General features: G+C 43.2%; 1 protein-coding gene across 4 annotated transcripts; it reads left to right on the top strand.

The window, feature by feature from the left end:
- The first annotated feature begins 12,951 nt into the window (after window positions 1–12,951).
- LOC132159483 (uncharacterized) lies at window positions 12,952–18,817 on the top strand. 4 transcript variants are annotated; one of them, XR_009437857.1, is made up of 8 exons: window positions 12,952–13,074; window positions 13,164–15,140; window positions 15,298–15,597; window positions 15,851–16,162; window positions 16,264–16,581; window positions 16,718–17,008; window positions 17,091–17,572; window positions 18,090–18,817. XR_009437857.1 is itself a non-coding variant. In XM_059569006.1 (8 exons), the coding sequence occupies exons 2-7, from the start codon at window positions 14,855–14,857 to the stop codon at window positions 17,240–17,242; spliced, it is 1,662 nt and encodes a 553-aa protein (XP_059424989.1). In that variant the 5' UTR covers window positions 12,952–13,074; window positions 13,164–14,854; the 3' UTR covers window positions 17,243–17,259; window positions 18,090–18,817. The 4 variants fall into 4 exon arrangements, 1 of the variants encoding a protein (XP_059424989.1); XR_009437858.1 differs by having other exon boundaries at window positions 15,298–15,600; window positions 15,851–16,129; XR_009437856.1 differs by having other exon boundaries at window positions 15,298–15,600.
- The last annotated feature ends 4,942 nt before the right edge of the window (window positions 18,818–23,759 follow it).

The raw sequence follows: 23,759 nt of genomic DNA, 5'->3' as shown, positions 1-23,759 counted from the left end.
GTTTTCCGAAAGCTTGTCCCAAGAGCTCTCTGAGGCCTGTCAACTGCAGGGAATTTAAGCCCCATGGCTCACTCTGAGAGGGGCAAATGGCCTGGATATCCCCTACGTTGGATACTTGGTAACTGATTTTAAGATTCATGGAATTACTGTACCACAAAGAGGGGTTGTGATTGAACGAGATCATTGTCTGGGGGTACATCGATCGCTTCTGGGCATGAATGTTCTTACAGATTGCTGGGAAGAGGTGTTTCGTGTCAGACCAGCTCGAACCATTCCGATGGCGGAAAGGAGAGGATGGGAGAGGATTGTGGCGGATTGTCGTAGGATCCAGATGGCCGGTTCCCAGTGGGATCGGGAGGATACTGGCCGGGTGGCCTGTCGATATGCCCTTTCTCTCCCAGCAAGGAGTGAGGCTGTTGTTTGGGCCCGGCTACCCGTTCGATCGCACGGACCAGAGGATTGGGTCCTGGTGGAGCCTCATTGGGACTGTCAGGGTGTGGAGGTGGCTCGAATGTGAGGAATAGGTAGGGAATGTGAATCCCTACCCCGTTACCCTCTATCGCCATCAGCGGTTGGTCCGAGTTACTTCGGTGGGCCCTTATCAGGTGAGGGGGGGTGAAGATGTACACTTTTGTCAAGTGAGTTCCACAGTGGTTGAGGTGGCCCTTGGGCAAGTGGATCCAATGAGGGGCCCTATTGAAGAGGGGGTGACGGCCCATCTCCTGGGGGAGTCGTTGCAAGGAGAGGGTCTGGAAGAGGAACAGGCACGACAGCTCCAGGGTTTCTTGGCCAAGTGGCAGCACATCTTCTCAACTCATGACGAGGATTATGGGTGTACGGATATTGTGCGGCATCCGATCCATACCGGCGATGCCGCGCCCAGCCGGGAACGATACCGTCTGGTACCACCAACTTTGTACTCAGAGATCCGTACCTTGTTACGAGGGATGCTGGAGAAGGGGGATATCCGGGAGAGCAGTAGCCCGTGGGCTGCCCCGATTGTCTTAGTTCGGAAGAAGACTGGGGCTTGGAGATTCTGTGTGGACTATCGGAAGCTGAATCAAGTCACCAAAAAAGACGCTTTTCCCTTGCCGAGGATAGAGAACTCTCTCACCAGTTTGACACAGGCTGCATGGTATTCCACCTTAGATCTCGCCAGCGGGTATTGGCAGGTACGGGTGGAGGAGGGGGACCGGGAGAAGACTGCGTTCACTACCCCCTTTGGGCTCTTTGAATGGGATCGGATGCCGTTCGGACTTTGTAACGCCCCAGCTACATTCCAGCGGTTGATGCAGCGGTGTCTGGGTGGTCAGTTGGTGGATTCTGCATTGGTGTATTTGGATGATGTGATCATTTACTCCCTGGATTTCGCCTCACATTTGCGGCATCTGGAACAGGCGTTCCGAGCGATGGAAAAGTATGGTCTGAAGTTACAACCAGACAAGTGCCAATTGCTCCGAAAGGAGGTGCGATTCCTGGGCCACTGCATGAGCGCTGCGGGAGTGTCTGTGGACCCGGACAAGGTGGCGGTTGTCCAGGGGTGGGAACCACCTAAGACGGTGCGGCAAGTAAGATCCTTTCTGGGTTTTGTGGGGTATTATCGTCGTTTTATAAAGGATTTCTCTAAGACTGCCAAACCATTGAACCAACTCCTTGCAGGTTCAGGCCGCCCTCGTGGCCGAGGGTCTCCCCCTGTCGCTGGGGATTCCGCCTGTGAAACCGCCTTCCAACGGCTTCAACAGGAGCTATTACAGGCAGATTTCACCCAGCCTTTTATCCTCTATACGGTTGCTAGTAATACCGGGCTGGGAGCAGTACTGGCCCAACGACAACAGGGAAGGGAACGGGTTATCGCCTATGCAAGCAGGAGCCTCCATCCGGCGGAGAGGAATGATTCCAACTACAGTTCCTTTAAGATCGAGCTGTTGGCTATGAAGTGGGCGATGTGTGAGAAGTTTAAAGACTACCTGTGGGGAGCCCAGGTACTTGTGGTCACGGATAACAACCCGTTGGTGCATCTACATACAGCCAAATTGGGGGCAGTTGAGCAGCGGTGGGTAGCGCAGCTGGCAATCTACAACTATCAGCTACAGTATCGACCAGGCCGAGAGCATACTAATGCTGACGTACTGTCCAGACTTCCTGTGTCTGATAACGAAGGCCCCCCTATGAGGCGTCCGGCTGAGCAGGAGTAGGAACTGATGGTGAGAGTGGTAGAGGCGGCTGGGTTTCACCCGGAGGAAGCCCCTGATAGTTGGGGCTGGGATCTGCAGCGATGGAAGGAGCGGCAAGAGGAGGATGGAGACTTGGTGGTGGTAAGGGCTTGCCTGGAGCAGGGAGTCCCCCTTGGAGCGGCTGAAAGACGGACTCGGACACGGGTGGTGAAGAAACTCCTTGGACAATGGGAGCGGCTCTGCTTAAAGGATGGAGTGGTGTGTCGCTCCGTCCAGGATCCGATGACCCATGAAGCTGTGCTCCAGGTGGTAATCCCAGAGGGTCAAGTACAGCCGCTGCTACGAGCCTATCATGTCCAGTTGGGACACCAAGGGAAGGAGAGGACGGTATCCCCGTTGCGGAGGTGCTTCTACTGGTTGGGGATGGAGGCGTCAGTGAACTTGTTTGTCCAGGGATGCCCTCGCTGTGTGCTGTTCAAGGCCCGGAGAGAAGTGCGGGCCCCTCTGGTTCCCTTGTGCCCTAGGGCCCCTTTACACATTGTGGCTATGGATTATTTGACGTTGAGCCGGCCCATGGATCGTTATCAGAATATCTTAGTGGTGACCGATTTATTTACAAAATATGCTTGGGTGATTCCAACCTTGGACCAGACAGCGACCACTACTGCTAATGCCCTCTGGAGGATGGTGTTTCAACCTGTCGGATGTCCAGAAATCTTGCATTCTGATCAAGGGCCGAATTTTGAGTCTAAGGTTGTGCGGGAACTGTGCCAGCTCTATGGGTATAAGAAGACCCACACCACTCCATACCATCCTCAAGGTAACGGAGGATTTGAACGGTTCAATCAGACCTTGTTGAGTCTATTGGGGACCCTGGACACGGACCAGCAAGGCCATTGGATAGATCGCCTTCCTGCCCTGACGCAGGCCTATAATAATAGTGTGCATAGTACTACTGGCTACGCCCCTACTTACTTGATGTTCGGGAGACATGTGCGCTTGCCTATGGATCTGCTTTGGGGGACGGCTATGGTCGACGAGCCTATGGAGCTTACCGATTGGGTGGACCATCATCACCAGCAGCTCCATCCGGCTTACCAATGAGTCACAGACCGGATTGGCAAGGCAGCGGTTTAGAACAAGAGGTTGTGTGATCGGACGGCTCGAGAGGCCCCTCTGCTACCTGGAGAGCGGGTACTGGTACGGGACAATCGGCGTCAAGGGAAGGGGAAACTTAGTGATCGGTGGGAGGTCCAGCCATACGTGGTGGAGCGACAACAGAGACCTAGCCAGCCGGTATACACCGTTCGGCCTGAAGGGAAGTCTGGGCCTGAGAGGGTATTGCATCGAAACTTACTCCGCCCTTGCCCAAATTATCCGATGCCCATGGTAGATGTTCCTGAGGTCCCGGCACCTCCGAGACCCCCCTTGGTGGGGTGGGCGGGGATCCCAAGGAGTCCAGAGCGGGAGGAGAGAGAAGTGGACCCTGTCTCACCCCTAGACGCTCCCAACGGGAAACACGAGGACAACCCCCTGAGAGGTATGGAAAATGGGTTTCTGCTCTCCCGGTCTAGGGACTAGACCGGAATGGTGGGGGAGGATGTCACGGGATGACAAGCGGGAGGAACTATCGTCCCGTGAACTGTTTCCGGGTGGGGGTTATTTTGGTGCGACACCGGGCCAGTTCCGGAGTTTCCATTCATGGATTTTATCCAGACACCGCAATGTAATGAAGAGATGAGTTGCAGCTGTGTAAAGGGAGGGAAGTTGGCAGCGATTGGGCGGCAGACTAATCAAGGGAATATAAAAGGGTCATTGAGAGCAAAGAGGGAGAGGCAGGACAAAGTGGAAAGGACCAAGTGGGAAAGACAGAGAAGGAAGGACTAGTCACAGCATTTGGGGAATTGGAGGAACGAATTCACAGCGTGAACGGGAAGAGGATTGGGAAGTGGCTGAACATCTCTATCATCTATACAGCAGCTAAGTGCCCTTTTGGATATTCTCTTGTGAAGCCCTCTTTGATATTTGTGGATACAATTGCCTGTGGATAGTGTCTTTGAATTGGTGGAAGACTTGGGTTGAAATCCTGTTGAAATATATTCCTCACAGTGTGGGAGAGTCAAGCCTTTGATGGCAGAAGTAGCCGGCGGCTACCGTGAGCGGGGGCTGTATTTGCTGTGAGTTTGTTGTGGACTGCAGTGCCTAGTGTGAAGTAAACACGTGTGATTCTCTGAGGTGATTAATTGTATACACGAGTGTGGGTGGATATTTTGCTGTGTGCTCTAAAGGAAAGCCGCTGTGTGTAAAGATCTGGTACTACTGCCTTTCCCATCAACTGTTGTCAAACTTTGAAGAGCAGCTGTGGAGGGAGGCGATTTGATCATTGTCTGTTAGAAGTTCCGCTGTGATATTCTGAAGTTGAATTGCTGTGAATAGTCTCTTGTTACAAGTGTTCCATAGTCTGCCGCTGCCCTCTTGGAGGAGAAGCTGCTCTCTGTCATGGTCCGCCCTGGGGAGAAGCCATTTGTCCATTGCTGCCCTGTTGAAAGGAAGGCCACTGGGTGCTGCTCTTCTGCCGCTGAACGTTCCACGATTTGTTGGCATGCCTGGAAAGGAAATTGCTGGGTGACGTATTCTATGATTGTCTGCTCTATATTCCACTGTCATACTCTGGAGATAAGCCGTTGTGTGGAGCCTCTCATTATAGACTGTCCCATCACCTGCCGTCTGCCGCGAGGAGAAGCCGCTGAGTGAAACCACCTCACCACTGAACGTTCCACCATCTGCTAGCACACTTGGAAATGGAACCGCTGGGTGAAGTATTCTACCATTGTTTATATTCAACTGTTATATTCTGGGGATAAATGATTGTGTGAAAGTTCCACATCACAGCCTGTCATACCATCTGCCACCTACCTCGAAGGGAAACCGTTGGGGGAAACCATCCCCTACTGAATGCCTTACTGTCTGTTGGCACCCCCTGGGAGAGAGATCGCTTGGTGACGTATTATACCATTGTCTGGCTACATTCTGCTGCTATACTTGGGAGATAAGGTGTTGTGTGGAAACTCTCCATTATAGACTGTCACCTACCTGTTGTCCGCTTTGGAGGGAAGTCGCTAGTCGAAAATCCCCTTAACACTGTATGCCCCACTATCCGCTTGCAACCTGGGGAGGAACCGCTGGGTGGAGTAACTTACCATTGTTCGCTCCATACTCTGCTGATGTGCTCCGGAGGTAAGCCGCTGTGCGGGAGCTTCTCATTATAGACTGTCAGTTCACCGGCCCTCCGCTCTGGGATAAGAGACTGCTAAGTGAAACCATCCTATCCTTGGAGGGCCCACTATCGGCTGGCATATAGCGAGAGGAAACCGCTGGGGGAGGTGATTTACCTTTGGTATTAGTCGTCGGCTGTCCCGAAGAGGAATCGCTACCTACATCGAAAGCTTGGGAGGGACTTGTGGAGTGGAGATCTCTGAATTTTCTCTGTGCTGTCATCTGCCCCGTGGAAGGATTGAGGGTTCCCCGTTCGGTTGGCAGTTGGGTAAGGATTGTCGTGCCAAACTCCCCATTGCTGCTGAACTGAAGAAACGGAGTGGGAACTCCGTCAACGTGTGTTTTAGTGATTAGGGTCTTAACTAAATAAAATTGTACCTTTTTATACTTACCTGGTTGTCTGTCTGTGGTGTCTCTGGATAAACTCCTCGAGGTGGTACATTAGTGGGGATCGGGAACCAGCCCGTGACACTTATCTTGTAAGTAATTTGTGGCTGCATTGCACCTTCAAATACAACCATCAGTAGAGGAGTGTTGTTGTTATTGTACATGTGTATGTATAAATTATGTAAAAATAAATGAATTATATTCTTCTTTACGTTTGTTTGTGTGTGTGATTTTATATATGACGCCCGGGGAGCAGTTGGGGGTTCGATGCCTTGCTCAAGGGCACCTAAGTCGTGGTATTGAAGGTGGAGAGAGAACTGTACATGCACTTCCCCCTCCTACAATTCCTGCCGGCCCGAGACTCGAACTCACAACCTTTCGATTGCCAGTCCGACTCTCTAACCATTAGGCCACGACTTCCCCCATAATGTCATATTGTCATATTGTATACTCACTCTTAATGGCTTCAGCGCTGACTGTATGACTGGCTATTGGTGTGGGGTCCATGTACATCATGCCCACCGACGGACCAACAGCACACATGCCTGAAACAAATTCCTAACATGAATGCGTGGATCTCACAAAAGCATCTTTCCAGGTTTTTTGCAATGTACAAATGGAAATTTGGAGCAAAATGGTTCGATTTCATGACATTTGTGTCAATGGATATAAAAAGTTGTGGCCTAATGGTTAGAAAGTTTGACTCCTAACCCTAGGGTTGTGAGTTCGAGTATCGAGCTGGCAATACCACAACTTAGGTGCCCTTGAGCAAGGCATCGAACCCCCAACTGCTCCCAGGGCGCCGCAGCATAAATGACTGCCCACTGCTCCGGGTGCGTGTTCACAGTGTGTGTGTGTGTGTGTTCACTGCTGTGTGTGTGCGCACTTCGGATGGGTTAAATGCAGAGCACGAATTCTGAGTATGGGATGCCAAACTTGGCTGTATGTCACATCAACTAAAATAAATGTCACATCAACTAAAAAAATGTATTATAGATAAAAAAAGACAGATGTGTTCTTGACCCAAATACATTTTTCGCAGAAAACGAATGACAGTGGTACTAAACAATAACCCTGAGGGACGCCCAGGCCCTGGCAGCAGTATGAAATGACTGAGGGGGCATGTGAAATTGTTAAGGGGGCTTAACTTTATTACACCATCAATGATTAATACACACTGAGATCTCGCTTTGCAACGACAGATTTTTAAATACAGCGCTCCCTAAAACACTCCATATGCAACTGCAGGTAACCAGAGACTAGCAAATTTTAACAATAGGATGTTCCTACACAACCGGAGACTGCAGATTCAGGACCGCAGATCTAGGACCGCAGTTCTAGGACCCTAGTTTTTCGTGACAGCGCCACCTACTGTACTGGACGATATAGCGATGGCTGCAGTTTCAGGACCGCAGTTCTAGTACCTTGTTGGTTTAGTTTGCGATCACGTATAGCATCAATATATTAATCTCAGTAGTATTTGATTTTAAATGTGATTTTTGATTCAAAATGCAGCAGAGGTTAACTACTAAGTGTGCTTTGAGTCACAATTTTAAATTTAAACATGAATGTACACAAAATATAAATAAAATATAAATTTTGTAAAATTGATGTATATCAATTTTAAAACAATTGTAAAAAATGAAGAACCTTAAAAGTCTTAGTCTTTTGAATTATACAGTATATTGATTAACCTCTTTAAGGTGAATTAGCTCATTTTTGTGACAACATCACAACAGCACCAAAGTGAACCCCATTTCCATCAGTTGCCGCATGGATAGAATGGCTGTAGGCTTCAACTCCAGAGAAAGAGAGAGCGAGAGACAGAGAGGGATAAATAAGAAACATTTGTTTAACATATCCAACTGGAATATATATATATATATATATATATATATATATATATATATATATATATATATATGAAAAGTGAAAGTCCTTCCAGCATGTGGTGTATCTCTTCAATTCTGGCAGGGATCTCCCTTTTTGGATTGTTATATGTATCTTGAAAAAGAGAGAGCCTACTTGTTAGAATATTTTGAGATCATGAAAATATCCCTAGTGCCTTTTTTAATCATCGTTTCTACAATGAGCCTAACCAAATCCATAAAATCACTTCATATTGGCCATGCAGAACATGACAGAAACTAACACATGATATCAATGGACTGTATGTGGAGCAGACCTGCAGATTAGGCCAAATTGTAACAAGCTATTAACACTGCCAAACGCCTCATTCATCATTGCAAAACAATGCCAAAACAACAGGCTAACACATACTGCAACTAGACAGTCAGTGCAGTTTTATTATGTTATAAATAAATAAATGTTATAAATATGGTAAAACAACGACTATTAAGCCAGTATTCACACTAATATATTAAGCTGCAGGTAAATCTTACAAACCTTACATCAACCATGCTCTTGTCATCTGATAAGTTTAATTAATGTGCAGGCTAGATTCACTTATAATACTTCGTCATTAAAACTCATCAAGGATTTATGAAATCATGGCCACGAATTAACGTTGTAGTAATTAATAAAACTAGCTCACAAATTCTTAATTTGGTGGGAATTATTAATTCATAGTTAGCAGTTTTCACTATGTAAACTTCGCACCGTTTAAACGTTATAAAATAAAACTAAATTAAATATCGGTATTCACCGTCTGATTGCTGTCCTCGTCGTCCATCTTTATTTAGTGTTGATCCAGTACGGTAGGTGGCGCTGTCACAAAAAAAACTAGGGTCCTAAAGCTGCGGTCCCAGAGTTGCGGTCCTGAAACTGCAGCCTCCGGTTGTGGTCCTGAAACTGCAGCCTCCGGTTGTGGTCCTGAAACTGCAGCCTCCGGTTGTGGTCCTGAAACTGCAGCCTCCGGTTGTGCAGGAATACCCTTCTCAATTTTAAACAGTGTAATGATGATAGATCATGTCCTATACCTTTTTAGAAGAGCTGCAGTCTCCTTGATTTGGCACTGAATCACACTTAAGTTTAAAATATTCTAACTGACTCCCGAGAGTAAGATTTTTCAAGGCGACAGTTATTTTAGAACGTTCCCCCTTAATGTTTCCATGGCAACGCATCATATTTGTCACGTGAAACACCGCAGCCACAAATAATAACACTGTATAACAGTGGTATAGGATATTTAACGGCTCTGGGCTATCCTTCATTTCGTTTTTCCTTTTTTATTCGAAATATTCACAAACTTACTTACCATGTCATCAACTATCCTATATTCCGATTCTCAAATATGTGTGCGTGTGTTTGGTCGCTTAAAAATATTTATAACAATAGAGTAAACTTTATAGTTAGCCTTCTGTCGGAAATCTAAAATAAACATTATGAGGTTGAAAACACTGCATAGTTGTGATATGACAGCGCTGAGCTCGTCCGTCTCTGGCTCAGCCAGGCGGCAAGGAAGTCGACCGGAAGTTGAAGTTGGCCGGGTGCCGCCATCTTGTAGCAGAACTTCACTTGCGTTAGCATCCCATTGACCTCCCATTCATTTTGGCGTCACTTTGACAGCGAATAACTTTACATTTGAGGCGTTTAAAGACTCCATTTGTCCATTATTTATTTCTAAAGATTCACGACAATGTATAAAGGGCTCCATTACCTTCTATGTTACATTATGGCCCCGTAGAAACAGTTTTTGTAAAAATAGGCTAACGATTGCGTCATAACCACTCGACTCTCTGTCTGTCGCATTATCGTACAGACAGGAGGAGAAGCTCGCAGGCAATTAACTTAATATGGCGTACTGGCGTTACATTTTAAAATACTATACAAAATAATTAATACCTAATACTTAAAGAATACTTACTCCCGCTCACTCACGCCAAAGAACTCCCCGCTCAAGCTCGCCGTCTCTGCAAGATTAACGATGGCAGTTTGCACGCACAGCTACTAGAAGATTTACATCTGTCAGACAGGTTGCTGACGTCATCAAGCTTCGTTTGAGTCTAAAGTGCTAAGAAGTGCTAAAAATAGCTAAAAACGGGCTTCACTTGTCTCAATTGAGTTCCAATGGGGTCGCTGTGTCCATTTCTTTTACTGTCTCTATGGGCTCAGCGCCAACCAACGCGACACTAGCACTTGCTTCCACAGACATCAGTGTGTAATTTACAAACTCCAAATGTAGGCTGTTGTTTTACCAGTGCTTATGTGTAGCATATTTAAATGTATGAAATCTAAAATAAACCAACGCGAAAGACGTTTGAATCTGGCAGTAATGTCATGAGTCACAACACTGAGCATTCTAAATCCCATGGGGATAAGGTTAAATTATTATTTAACTCAAAAGGTTGAACATTTTATTTTTAACCATGAATACAAAAATGAAACCGAGGGGGCACAAGTCAGATCTGAGGTATGCTTTGTTTTTGAGGTATGTTTTTGATCTTGTAACACATATTTTATTTCGTGAACAATGACTTATTTTATTTATTTATTTATTTTTTTTTTTTCATTGTCAAATCTGCATTTTGTTGATGCCTTGCCCGGTTTTCTTATGCTGTTGTCTCCACGAGAGTTTGTAATAAACACTATTTAAAAAAAAAGAAAAAAAAGTCAGATCTGAGGGGGCATTGCCCCCAAAGAAACGCATGAATTAAAACTTAGACATGTTCTTGATTGCTATTGTGGGATTCACCTAAATGCCTTTCTTTTAGAACAAGAATGAAAGCAATAAAAATCAGCAAAGAAGAGAAATGATATACAAGTGCTGTAATTTGTATAACTATAGCTATAAAGTCTCAGTTAGCTTAAACGCAGTACACATTAGCAAGTTATTTTTTATTATATAATAAATAAAAAGAAAACGGATAGAATATAAAAGTTACAGAGCAAGCTAGTGTTGGAGGTCTTTTTTTTCTTTGTTCACTGCTTGTGTGTTGTGCCTTGCATCTGTCAGACTGTTTGCTGATTTTCTGAACTTTGCCTTTCCCTGGTTTTGAAATGTAGCATCAGCAAAACCCTATTGATTTTCCCTATATAAAAGAGGATGGACGAATGAGCGTGAACTGTGCTTTATAAATATCACAGTCGTGTTTCAGATCGATCTCAGAGTTTCAAACATTTCAAAGGTTGCCATTGTGGGCTTTTCAGTGAACCAATGAAGAAAATTTGATTGGTGAGTTTTAAACGTTGTGTTTTTTTTACGGCTTTAGTTGTTTTGCTACAGAGTTATAGTTAAACTAGTCACATCAATTTAGTATTCACAAAACACTCTAGTTATGTGACATAATTTTAAAAACTACACCGATATTTAGTAGCTATTCGGCTGTATTTTTCTTAAATATGATGACTAATTCTTCAGTGTTGGCTAATTTCCATATCGTGAAGCCCTAGTTTATACACTCTGACCTTGTACTGTATTTTGAGAGCAGTAATGTGATGAAACTTTTGTTCAGAGAGGACATATACTGTCATGGAGCTGAGAGCAGTCCAGTGTTTTACATGCACTTCTTCAAATCAGCAGAAAGCACAGAGACCAATATTGAAAACAATCATCTCCTATCACTGATGCAACCTCCCTGAAATGAAATCGGCTCTAAATGTTCTCATCTGAAGTTAGTGTTTTCTGTGTGGAGCTCAAATCAACTTTTATTCCAAATCACAAACATACAATTATTAAGACACATACTGGCTTGCTTCTGTTGTGTCCCACAGCTGTGTTTGGTTTTAAAGTGAGGATCTCAGTGAAGGACGGAGAGTTGATCACTCTTAACTCTGGTCTTACTGAAATACAGACAGATGATGACATAGTGTGGACGTTTGGAAATGACAGGTCTACCATAGCTATAATCAACAGAGTGACCAAAAGGATACTTGATAATCCTGATATGAGATTCAGAGACAGACTGCAGCTGGATCATCAGACTGGATCTCTGACCATCACAGAAAGCAGAATATTAGACTCTGGACTTTATGAAGTAAAAGTCCAGAGTCACCAACAGCAGCGATTTAGAGATTAAATACAATTCGATGTTTCTGTCTACGGTGAGTCACAATTACACTCATTTGTGCTACTGTAATACACATTTCAGGAAATGCAAAGACTTTTTACACTAACAAGAAAGTTTGACTTCTTTATAACAATGACCACAAGGGAATTTTGGTTTCTCCGTTCATTAATATCACACACATGAAATAACAGTCACATTCATCAATGTTTCACATTCACTTTTCACTTCTACTTCATTCGTTTTATTACGTATGGCGATGCCTCACTGAGTCTCGATAAATGCATTCAATAAAATACTGTTACTCACTGTTCATTTATCCTCACATGTGCTTACATGATTAAACATATTTTATTGAAGGCTTTAATTATTGTATAACTATAAACTGTGACAAACTCTGTGCTCTACAGAAAGGTTTGTTGAGACTGATACAAAGAAGTCAGTGATGGAGGGAGATTCGGTCACTCTACACAATGGTCGTACTTATCTGAATGATGACTGGATTCAGTGGTGGTTTATAAATAAAGACAATTTAATAGCTGAAATCAATATACCAGAGAGCAGATTCTCTGAGTATGATGATGGGAGATTCAGAGACAGACTGAAGCTGGATTATCGAACTGGATCTCTGACCATCACAAACATCACAACTCAACACACTGGAGAATATGAACTAGAGTACAACACTTGGAGCAGGCCTTCTTTTTATCTCAATGTCTACAGTGAGTTAATGATCATTTTCTTGTGTTCTATAATTATTGCTGATAATAGAAACACATCATATTTAGTCATTGTTTTATTCTTTTTTTTTCTTTGTTTTGTTTTTACAATTATTCCACCTAAATTGTTTAACTTTCTACTGTATATCAGATGTTGTGAAATGCTATACTTTTGATAAGTCTTTGTTTCTTCCTCATCTGCTTGAACATCTTCATTCATCCGTATTTCTCTTTATTCTCTCATGTTTCCAGCTCGTCTGCCTGTTCCTGTCATCAGCGGTAACTCTTCAAACTGTTCATCATCTTCATCTTCATCATCATCATATTGTTCATTGTTGTGTTCAGTGGTGAATGTGGGTGATGTGACTCTCTCCTGGTACAAAGGAAACAGTTTATTGTCCAGCATCAGTGTGTCTGATCTCAGCATTAGTCTCTCTCTACCTCTGGAGGTGGAATATCAGGAGAAAAACAGCTACAGCTGTGTGATCAACAATCCCATCAGAAACCAGACCACACATCTGGACATCACTCAACTCTGTCACACATGTTCAGGTACAGCAGAACTGATATTAATTGATGTTGGTGCTGATATTAACGTTTACTGACTGAGCTGATCTCAGTTTGATGTTTTTATCCCTTAGATTTGGTGAAGCTGTGATCCGATTGGTCCTCTTTGCTCTGGTGGGCGTGGCTACTGTCCTTGTTCGTGACATCTGATCCAGGACTGAATAAGATTAAGCACATATGATGATGTGATTTCAGTGATTGACATTTAAATAATTGAATCTCCATTTATTTATAATGACTTTATATATTCATCTCCTGGTATCAATGTTAATTTCCACTCTAAAAGAGGATTTCAAAAACGCTTGATTGCTTGTTAAACCTGTTGTGATCAGATTTTTTCACAGCTAATGTGGTGTGACGTTTGATGCATACTATGCATGATTCTTTTGTGATGTGATGCCAGTTTAATATACCACAGAATGCTAATAACTGAACATCATCTCAGTCTGTGAATGTTTCTTGTTTCAGCAGTGCATCCGCCAAGCCAAATGTCTCAGGTAATCAAATGCGATTTTTTCAAAACGAACAATTACATTTACAGTTTACTTAATGTTTTCATTCATTTACACTCATACGTTTTGTTGTACAACACAAGTAAACATTATAAATGTGATTCACTGGTTTTTGAGTCAAAAGGACTTTGCAGTGGTTTTCCTCTTTGTTATATCTGTACAGTAACGTGGTTTGATCTGTTAGGTAGATAAACGGCTTCTGCTGCATGTTTGTGTGTCTTAATAGTTTGTGGGTGAAGCGGTTTTTCCCTTCTAGTATGATAAACTAGTGCATGTGCATGCTTTCACTGCGTGATTTAACCTATTATCAGTGCCATTTAAATCAACCTGAAATGATTTTGTCATATTAAATATGATCTTTTATATTTATACATATATAAAACTTTTGTATTTATATCATTTGATAAGGAATATCATGCGAGTGAAAGTGCTGTTTTCTCGAATATCAGCATGATTGCAAATGTGATATTGATTTTATGCAACAGGAAGTTAACATCTTCGTATCAGTTGACAGTGAATCCAGTAAACTCCATCTCTGCTGTGAGTTTAATATGCATTTGGGATACGCAACATGTCCCAGTTACACATTATTTTCATATTAGCGTAATTTCCAGCATTTTTCTGGACACAGGTTTGAGTCCACGTTAAATTCCAGGTACAAAGTGCAAAGTTGGACACTGAAAATGTGTTGGAGCTCTTAATTTTGGATTTCCAAAGTGGGAACCACTGTAGTCTTAGCGCTAGTTTGATAAACCGTTTGTAAGCTTTATAAACACTGAACACGTGCAAGCATGCTTTAGGCTGAGCTAGAGTGTCCTTGTGTAACTTAGCCACTCTTCTGCTATTAGTCTTCAATCAGGCCCAGAATTCATTTGAAAATGTAAGATCAGCAAAAGCTCATTGATTTTCATGACGATAAATGAGATGGACATGTGAGCGGAAACACTGACTGAGGTCACATCCAGATAAATATCAAAGCTTAGTTGTAAGTGTTTTCAAACATTTTATGCATCACTGTTGTGGGTTTTTCAGAGAACCGATGAAGACAATGTTTCTCAAATTAGTTTTGCTCTGTTTGTGTTTCTGGCGTCTGGATGGTGAGTTTGAAATGTATTTTTATGGCTTCAGTTCTGGTAAATTATTAAAAGTACTTTAGTAAAGCTTCATTAAACCAAGATCAAGTGATTTTAAAGCTTTAATCCGTGATAAACTCTCCAGGTGAGTTTGGTGATACTCTGACACCAGTATCCGTGATGGAGGGAGATTCATTCACTCTAAACTCTGGTCTTACTGAAATAACGGATGATGGTCTGATTCTGTGGTTGTGTTTAAGTAAAAACACTTTAATAGCTGAAATCAATAAACGGGCCGACAGCATCTCTGTATATGATGATGTTCTTGATGGGAGATTCAGAGACAGACTGAAGCTGGACGATCAAACTGGATCTCTGACCATCACAAACATCACAACTGAAGATACTGGATTTTATCATCTACAAATCAATCGTATGAAGAAGGTTTTCTATCTCATGGTCTATGGTGAGTTACATAATTGTTTCAAATGTTTTATTGTTTAATTGTCACAAAGATACAATTATTCATCCACATGCCATTTTGCTTCTGCTGTTTTATGACATAATTTGTTTCGAATGTAAGCTTTTGTTTACTAAAACCCTGTTTGTGTTTGTTCTTCAAGTGTTTGGTGATGAAATGAAGTCAGTGTCAGTGAAGGAGGGAGATTCAGTCACTCTAAACTCTGGTCTTACTGAAATAACGGATGATGGTCTGATTCTGTGGTTGTTTGTAGATGCTTTAATAGCTTTTATCAGCAAAGTGACTAACGTCTACACTAATAACAAAGGAAAATTCAGCAACAGACTGAAGCTGGATCATGAAACTGGATCTCTGACCATCACAGACGTCAAAATGATACATTCTGGACGTTATAAACTTCAGATCAACAGCGTGGTCAAGAGTTTCATTCTCACTGTCAATGGTGGTGAATATGTGTTTCATCTGTTTGATTTTTTATTAGAGTCGATATCTTTGGTCTGCCACATTGAACGTTGTGCTTGTCTTCCTTTCTGTCTTTCTCCCATTTCACTTAATTTCTACTCTTTATACCATTCTGTATAAATGAAAGCAAAAATGCAAACAATTAAGTAATAAAATTAAAAATAGCAAACTATTTCAGTAAATCAAAATAGAGTTATTTAAAGATCATAATCTGTTTTGTGTTTGTTTTCCAGGCACTGCAAATGCACAGATGCCAGTGTCAGTGATGGAGGGAGGTTCAGTCACTCTAAACGCTGGTCTTCCTGAAATACAGACTGATGATTTGATTCAGTGGACATTTGGAAATAAAAACACCATAATAGCTGATGTATTGCTTGACAGATTCTCTGTGTATGATGATGTTCCTGATGGGAGATTCAGAAACAGACTGAAGCTGGATGATCAAACTGGATCTCTGACCATCACAGACACCAGAACTGAACATGCTGGACTTTATGAACTACATGTCACACGTATGAAGATGATTTTCACTCTTAAAGTCTATGGTGGGTTAAATCTCTGGATTAGATACACCTATTTTATGTTTTAATCCCACAGCATTGAGATTATTAATCCACAGCCCATGTTGTTTCTGTTTGTTCTTCAGGTGTTACAGATGCAGTGAAGTCAGTGTCAGTGCTGGAAGGGGATTCAGTCACTCTAAACTCTGATCTTACTGAATTAGATGATGATGTGTTTCAGTGGGTGTTCATCAACTCTTTAATAGCTCATTTCAATGTAAAGGCTGACCACATTACTATATTTGATTATAATGATGGGAGATTCAGAGACAGACTGAAGCTGGACAAAAAAACTGGATCTCTGACCATCGCAGACATCAGAATTGCACACTCTGGACTTTATGAACTGCAGAGACCTGCCTACAGAGTGGCCAAAGACTGGAAATTCAGTCTTACAGTCTATGGTGAGTTTAATTTGTTACAGCTTTATTATTTCTTTTAATGAGTAAAGCATTTGTGAAATTGCAGAAATTGTTGTTGTTTATTCCTTATTGTCTTTAATATTACCCTCATTTATCTTTATTCTCTGATGTTTTCAAGCTAGTCCACCCGTACCTGTCATTAGCAGGGACTGTTCTTCATCATCAGTATCGTCAAAGACCAAATGTTCATTTCTGTGCTCAATGGTGAATTTGGGTCATGTGACTCTCTCCTGGTACAAAGGAAACAGTTTATTGTCCAGCATCAGTGTGTCTGATCTCAGTATTAGTCTCTCTCTACCTCTGGAGGTGGAATATCAGGATAAAAACAGCTACAGCTGTGTGATCAACAATCCCATCAGAAACCAGACTCAACATCTCGACATCACTCAACTCTGTCAACCATGTACAGGTACAGCAGAGCTGATATTAGTTGATGTTGGTGCTGATATTAATGTTTATTGACTGAGCAGTTTGATGTGTTTATTCCTCAGACTCTGAACACTGTTGTGGTTCTACTAAAGCTGTGTTCCGATTGGTCGTAACTGCTCTGGTGGGCGTGTTTGCTGTGGCTGCTGTTGTTCTTTTGGTTTATGACATCAGATCCAGAAGAGCTGAACAATATCGAGCACATTTTCTCACATAAGAAACCTAGATCATGATGTAATTTCTAATATTACCATTTTAATCATTTATTAATCTTAAATGAATTTTTATATTAATCTGCTGGTATTGATTGACAGCTCATTTCCCCATTAGAAGGGGATTTAAGAACAAACAGCAACACATTCTCACATTAATGCTCAAAATATTGATAAATACTGAAAATTACCAAGATTTTTTTGCTCACAATTAATATAACATGCTTTTTTATATGTACAATTGATTCTCTCATATTTGATAAGGCAGTGATGCTCCTCTACTGGCTAAACACATGAAAGCACATGAAAACATATCTCTCTTTGCTATTTGCAGGGTGAGACGTATTTTTTTTTAAATCCACTTTGAACAGTTTTATTGATTATAGCCTCTGTCTCTAAGATCTCACTTTACTATACTATTATCCGTTTTCCATATGTATATCAATAAAATCCATTATCATTCAGACCTTAAAGCCTCATTGATTTATTACATTTGGAATACTAACTTTATTTATAAAAGATTTTTGAAAAACACCCAAACAAACCTTTGTTGACATGGCATAAGAAAAGTGTCGGGTCTCGGGGCTAATCACCTGCCTTTTGGGGTTGTTAATATGTGTTGTGTGTTTGGATAGCTCACCGCGTCTGTCTGTTTGATTTTAGTTTCCCCCTGCCCTCCTTGTTTCTCCGTTGTTACCTTAATTGTTTGCCACCTGATCTCTATTTCTTCTCATTTCTTCCCTTTATAATTCCCTGTGTTTCTCTGTCCATTGTCAGACTGTTGTTACTTGTACCAATAGCTCTGGTCTACTAGCTGGTCTGTGTACTCACCTTGTCGTGTCTTTTCTTCAGGCTCCAGTGTCCTGTTCTCACGAACACAGTGCTCCTAGAAGCTTCCAGCTCTCATTCCTCCGGTCTCTGCTGTCGAATGAGCTAAACTGATGAACGTTACTCATCTGCTCTGTCTCATCTGCTTCAACCTCTCATTCTCTCACTCGGTTGCCGGCATTCCTCGACCCTACGAGCTAAACTGTGGAACGTTACTCATCTGCAGAAGAAGGACGTCTCCCTGCGCCCCTGTATTGATTACAGAGGTTTGAATGACATTACAATAAAGAACAGGTACCCCCTACCTTTAATGTCTTCTGCTTTTGAATTGTTGCAGGGAGCTCGGGTCTTCAACAAGTTAGACCTGCACAACGCCTACCACTTGGTGCGCATTCGGGTGGGGGATGTGTGGAAGACTGTTTAACACCCCTTTGGGACACTATGAGTACTTGGTTCTTCCGTTTGGTCTTACCAATGCTCCAGCCATTTTCCAGGGACTCGTCAACAGCGTGTTGGGGGACATAATTAATCAATTTGTCTTTGTGTATTTGGATGATAGCTTGATTTTCTCCCCCTCTCTCCAATTACACACCCAGCATGTCAGACGGGTTCTCCACTGGTTGCTAGAAAACAAGTTGTCAAGGCAGAAAATTGCGAATTCCACGCTGAGTCTGTTACATTCCTTGGCCACATAATTTTTACGGGAGGGATCAAACTTGATCCCGCTAAGATAGAAGCTGTCGCCCAGTGACCGGTCCCAGCGTTTCCTGGGTTTTGCCAACTTCTACCGGCAATACATCAGGAATTTTGGTCAGATTGCTGCACCGCTCACAGCCTTAACCTCCACTAAGGTGTCCTTCAGATGGAACCGGGAGGCGCATGTAGCCTTTGACATTTTAAAGTCCCATTTTGTCTCTGCACCTGTTCTGTTGGTACCAGATCCTGAGGCCCAGTTCATTGTCGAGGTTGATGCTTCGGACGTTGGGGTTGGCGCAGTTCTATATCAGCTTTTCCTTGGTGACGGGAAGGTCCACCCGTGTGCGTTCTTCTCTCGTCGTCTCAGCCCTGCAGAACGTAACTACGACATCGGCAATAGAGAGCTAATGGCGGTACGATTGGCCTTGGGTGAGTGGCGTCACTGGTTGGAGGGGTCGGTGCAGCCCCTCTTGGTCTGGACGGATCACAAGAACCTGGAATACATCTGTTCGGCCAAGAGGCTGGGCATTCTTCTTTGCCAGATTCAACTTCACCCTCTTGTACCGGCCGGGATCTAAGAACACCAAATACGATGCCCTCTCTCGCCTGTTCGAGGCCCGAGGGAGGGAGTTTGTGGCCGAGGCCATCCTTCTTGAGGGGGTGGTGGTCGGGGCTCTTTCGTGGGGTATCGAGCATCGGGTAGAGGAGGCCGGTCGAGGGGTGCAGGTGCCAGGAGAGTGCCTGGCGGGCAGGTTGCCGGTGCCGGCTGCACTGTGCTCTGAGGTCTTTGAGTGGGGTCACGCATCCAGGTTAGTCTGCCATCCAAGTATTCAGAGAATGTTGTCTGCCATCCGACAACGCTTCTGGTGGCCTGCTATGGCCGCAGATGTTAGACCGTTTGTGTTGGCCTGCCCCACATGTGCCCAATGTAAGCCTGTCAATCGCCCTCCTGATGGTCTACTTAATCCTCTCCCCATGCCTATCCCTTCCCGCCCTTGGTCACACATCGCCCTTAATTTTTTCCTCTGGGCTTCCACTGTCGAAGGGTAACACTGTGATTCTCACGGTGGTGGATCGCTTTTCCAAAGCAGTTAATTTCATCCCCCTGCCCAAGCTGCCCTCCGCCTGGGAGACCGCCCAACTGGTGGTGGATCACGTCTTCCGTCTCCATGGGTTGCCGGTGGATGTGGTTTCAGATAGGGGTCCCAAGTTCGTCTCCCGGTACTGGAGGGAATTTTGTAGACAGATTGGGGCCTCTGCGAGTCTGTCTTCAGGTTTTCATCCCCAGACCAATGGGCAGTGTGAGCGGGCCAACTAGGATCTAGGAAGAATGCTCTGCTGTCTAACATCCAACAATCTGTTCCTGGTGCCAGCAGCTCTCCTGGGCAGAATACGCCCATAAAACCCTTCCTTTGGCCACGTCAGCTATATCTCCTTTTGAGTGTGCCGTTGGTTATAACCCACCTCTGTTCCTGTCACAGGAACCAGACACAGTGGTTCCATCCGCCCTGGCTTTGGTCCAGCGCTGCCGTCGCACCTGGGAGAAAGTCAGGAGGATTTCGGTCCAAACCTCTGACCGAACCAAGATTGCAGCCGATCGTCGCCGGTCCTCTCCTCCTGCCTATGTGTGTGGTCAGCAGGTTTGGCTTTCTACCAAGGATCTGCCTCTCTGGGCGCCTTCTCGTAAGCTGTCACCCAGATTCATTGGGTCATTCGGCATCACCAAGGTGGTTAGTCCAGTGGCGATCAGGCTCAAGCTTCCTCCTACTCTTGGTCAGGTTCACCCGGTGTTTCATGTTTCTAGGGTCAAGCCGGGGTTCTCTTCCCCCCTTAATCCTGCTTGTAGTTGCCCCACCCCCTTCATCTTTTGGATGGATCTCCTACCTATACGGTTAAGAGATTACTCGATGAGCGGCGCCGCGGCAGGGGGTTTCACTATCTTGTGGACTGGGAGGGTTATGGTCCAGAGGAGAGGGCCTGGTTGCCGTCCCGGGACATTCTGGACTGCTCGTTGATTGAGGATCGAGGTAGGCCCCTTCCTGGAGGCGCCAGGTGACTGTCGGGTTCGGGACTAATCACCTGCCTTTTGGGGTTGTGAATATGTGTTGTGTGTATGGATGGTTTGACAGCTCACCTCGTCTGTCTGTTTAATTTGAGTTTCCCCCCACCCTCCGTGTTTCTCCGTTGTTACCTTAATTGTTTGCCACCTGATCTCCATTTCTTCTAATTTCTTCCCTTTATAATTCCCTGTGTTTCTCTGTTCATTGTCATACTGTTGTTACTCGTACCAATAGCTCCGATCTAATAACTGATCTGTGTACCTTGTCATGTCTTGTCTTCAGGCTCCAGTGTCCTGTTCTCACGAACGCAGTGCTCCTAGAATCTTCCAGCTCTCATTCTTCCGGTCTCGGCTGTCGAACGAGCTAAACTGATGAACGTTACTCATCTGCTCTGTCTCATCTGCTTCGGCCTCTCATTCTCTTACTCGGGTGCTGGCATTCCTTGACCCTACAAGCTAAACTGTGGAACGTTACTCATCTGCTCTGTCTCATCTGCTTAAATAAAGCACACTGTAAATCCGCAACTGAATCCAGCCTGTTTCCCCTGACAAAAAGAGAACCCTGTTTGAAAAGTATAGTGCAGTGGTTCCCAACCTTTTTCAGCTCGCGGCCCACACAATCACACACATATGTTTGCGCAGCCTACTTCAAAAAAATTAACTGACCCCGCTATTGTTGGGTTAATAACTTGGTACTCAGAAGCTAGACTGTTAACTGTTTTTATTTCGCTGTGCGAAATGGACAAAAATAAATAAATAATGACTATCGCGATTTCTTTGATCAATTTTGCGATTGTGGCACACACCGATATGCTTTTACAGTCATAAATGCATTCAGGATTAATTTGAAACATATTCCCAAAAGAAAACCAATTAGAGCTTTATCAAAAAATTGTAACGTCTCTTGAACAGACATAAGTCAAAATTATCACTATAGTAAAGATGTAACAAAATGTATAGACTTATGGCAAAAAAAAAAATCCCCTGCCTTAGATGTTTGCACTGTGTACACAGTATGTGTATGCGGTCAGCAGCGAGAGCGCATAAATATAACGCGAAAGCACATTAAAATAATGCACGAGCGCGAATCTCTCTGTCCGCACGCAGATTTCCTTTGAGGGCAGGGCCGCGGAAAATCATGCTATAAAGCGATTTAGAAATCGCGCAGGCTCAAATCGTGATTTTATGACGATTTCTATTAATCGCACACAGCCCTAGAATGGATTGGAAATGAACAGAAAATAACTCTGGCTGGCGATGCTCAGCAAAACGGGAAAACAAGATCCAGGCAGAGCTCGGCAGCGGGTAGACAGTCAGCGGAGCAAGCAGTCAGGAGGAAACACAACAGCCATTTATGCATGTTTGAATTTGTTGTTCTATAGCATATGCAGCAAAAATATCTAAGATAAATTGGTGGTTTATTCTTAAACCAATCAGCGAACTCGAATAGTGGAAGCATAGTAACAGTTTAATAGTTATGTTATGACTTAGACATTTTTACTTATATTAACAATATTATTTCTTTTAATAGTAATTGGCGGCCCACCTGCAATACCACCGCGACCCACTAGGGGGCCGCGGACCACAGGTTGAAAATCACTGGTATAGTGTTTAGCTTTTAGGGTTAACAGTCTTCAACAACTGCAAAGAACTCCTATTGCTTGAAGTTTAAAAACTTTATTGCTGAGAACAATGTAGTGCACCTGAATGAGAAAAGATAAGTTTCTGAAGCTGCAGTTTTAGCGAATGAGTTTTCACTTACACACAGGTCAGTATTTTCTTCTACACATTAGTTTAGACACCATAATTTCATGAATGAGCAGACACAGAGGGTAATGTCATCTGTTCATCTCTCTGAGAAATTGGAGCAAGATAAGTCTGTGCTGACTCGCTTAAACCGCAAGCGTGTCTGTTTTTACTGCTTAGATCCAGGTCACCTGATTCCCACCTAAAAAAATGCAACAGTGCAGCTATTTCTCATGCTGGTTCTGTCTCTGAATGGTTCTGGCTCTGGGTCTCTTTTAGCTGACTCACTTGGCCGACCAGTATCAATCCTGTGAGATACAGGGGCAGCTAAGTCTTTTATCTTAGCTAATACATTACCTTACCTGGGGTGGCCAACTCTGGTCCTGAAGAGCCGCAGCCTTGCAGATTTCAGCTCCAAACCTAATTAAAATTCACCTGCCTCTAGCTTTCTAGTAACCCTTCAGGCCTTGAATAACTTATTCAGGTGTGTTGGATTAGGGTTGAAGCAAAACTCTACAGGGCCGACGTTCGCCATCCCTGGGATATAGTCAATATCCAACAGGTTTTAAATAAAATGTAGCATTGGTAAAATCTAATTCAACCATACCCCATACTTTATTTAAAGTTATTAGATTATTTCCGTCCTCTTAATCGAAAAAACAACAACCTTTGATGCGATATGATTTGTGTAAATAGACATTCTGTAAAAGAAAACTCCCTCATAGTTTCCACTACGAAATATTAATCGATAATCTTTTATGTCCAAAGAAAAAAGAAACCTACTGGTTTGGACTGACACAAGGGGGAGTAAATGATGACCAAATATTTGTTTGCTTGTTTATTTATTTATTTGTTTATTTAGACCTATCCCTTTAACCTTTTTCTTTGGACAGGATATGATGACTCTAATGAAACACAAAGATCATGTCATATCACCAAGATTATGTTTTATTCATAGAAACAGGAGAAAATAATACAATAATAATAAATAAAAAATGATTTTACAAGAACTTCTGAGCTGGATTGTAATGGTACTTACAAGACATAACATCAAAAACTTTTAACTATAACATATTTGACATTTGATTCAAGTAAAAAAAAAAACAGGACTTATTGCATTTTATGTGATATATCCTTATTAACTGAAACAAAATCTATCACAATGTTCATAACAAGATTTTCTTGTTAACCTC

This window comes from Carassius carassius, chromosome 16 (genome assembly GCF_963082965.1).
Source record: "Carassius carassius chromosome 16, fCarCar2.1, whole genome shotgun sequence".
NCBI classification, from domain to species: domain Eukaryota; kingdom Metazoa; phylum Chordata; class Actinopteri; order Cypriniformes; family Cyprinidae; genus Carassius; species Carassius carassius.
Note: the sequence above shows the minus strand (reverse complement) of the source record. Positions and strands in the feature narration are given on the sequence as shown.

What these genes read in the sequence shown, in the direction of transcription:
- LOC132159483 (XM_059569006.1), top strand. Translation starts at nt 14,855, where the DNA reads ATGGAGGGAGATTCATTCACTCTAAACTCTGGTCTTACTGAAATAACG. An exon ending in TTTCACTCTTAAAGTCTATG is followed by an intron (nt 16,163 to 16,263) that starts GTGGGTTAAATC and finishes TTTGTTCTTCAG; the next exon opens with GTGTTACAGATGCAGTGAAG. An exon ending in ATTCAGTCTTACAGTCTATG is followed by an intron (nt 16,582 to 16,717) that starts GTGAGTTTAATT and finishes GATGTTTTCAAG; the next exon opens with CTAGTCCACCCGTACCTGTC.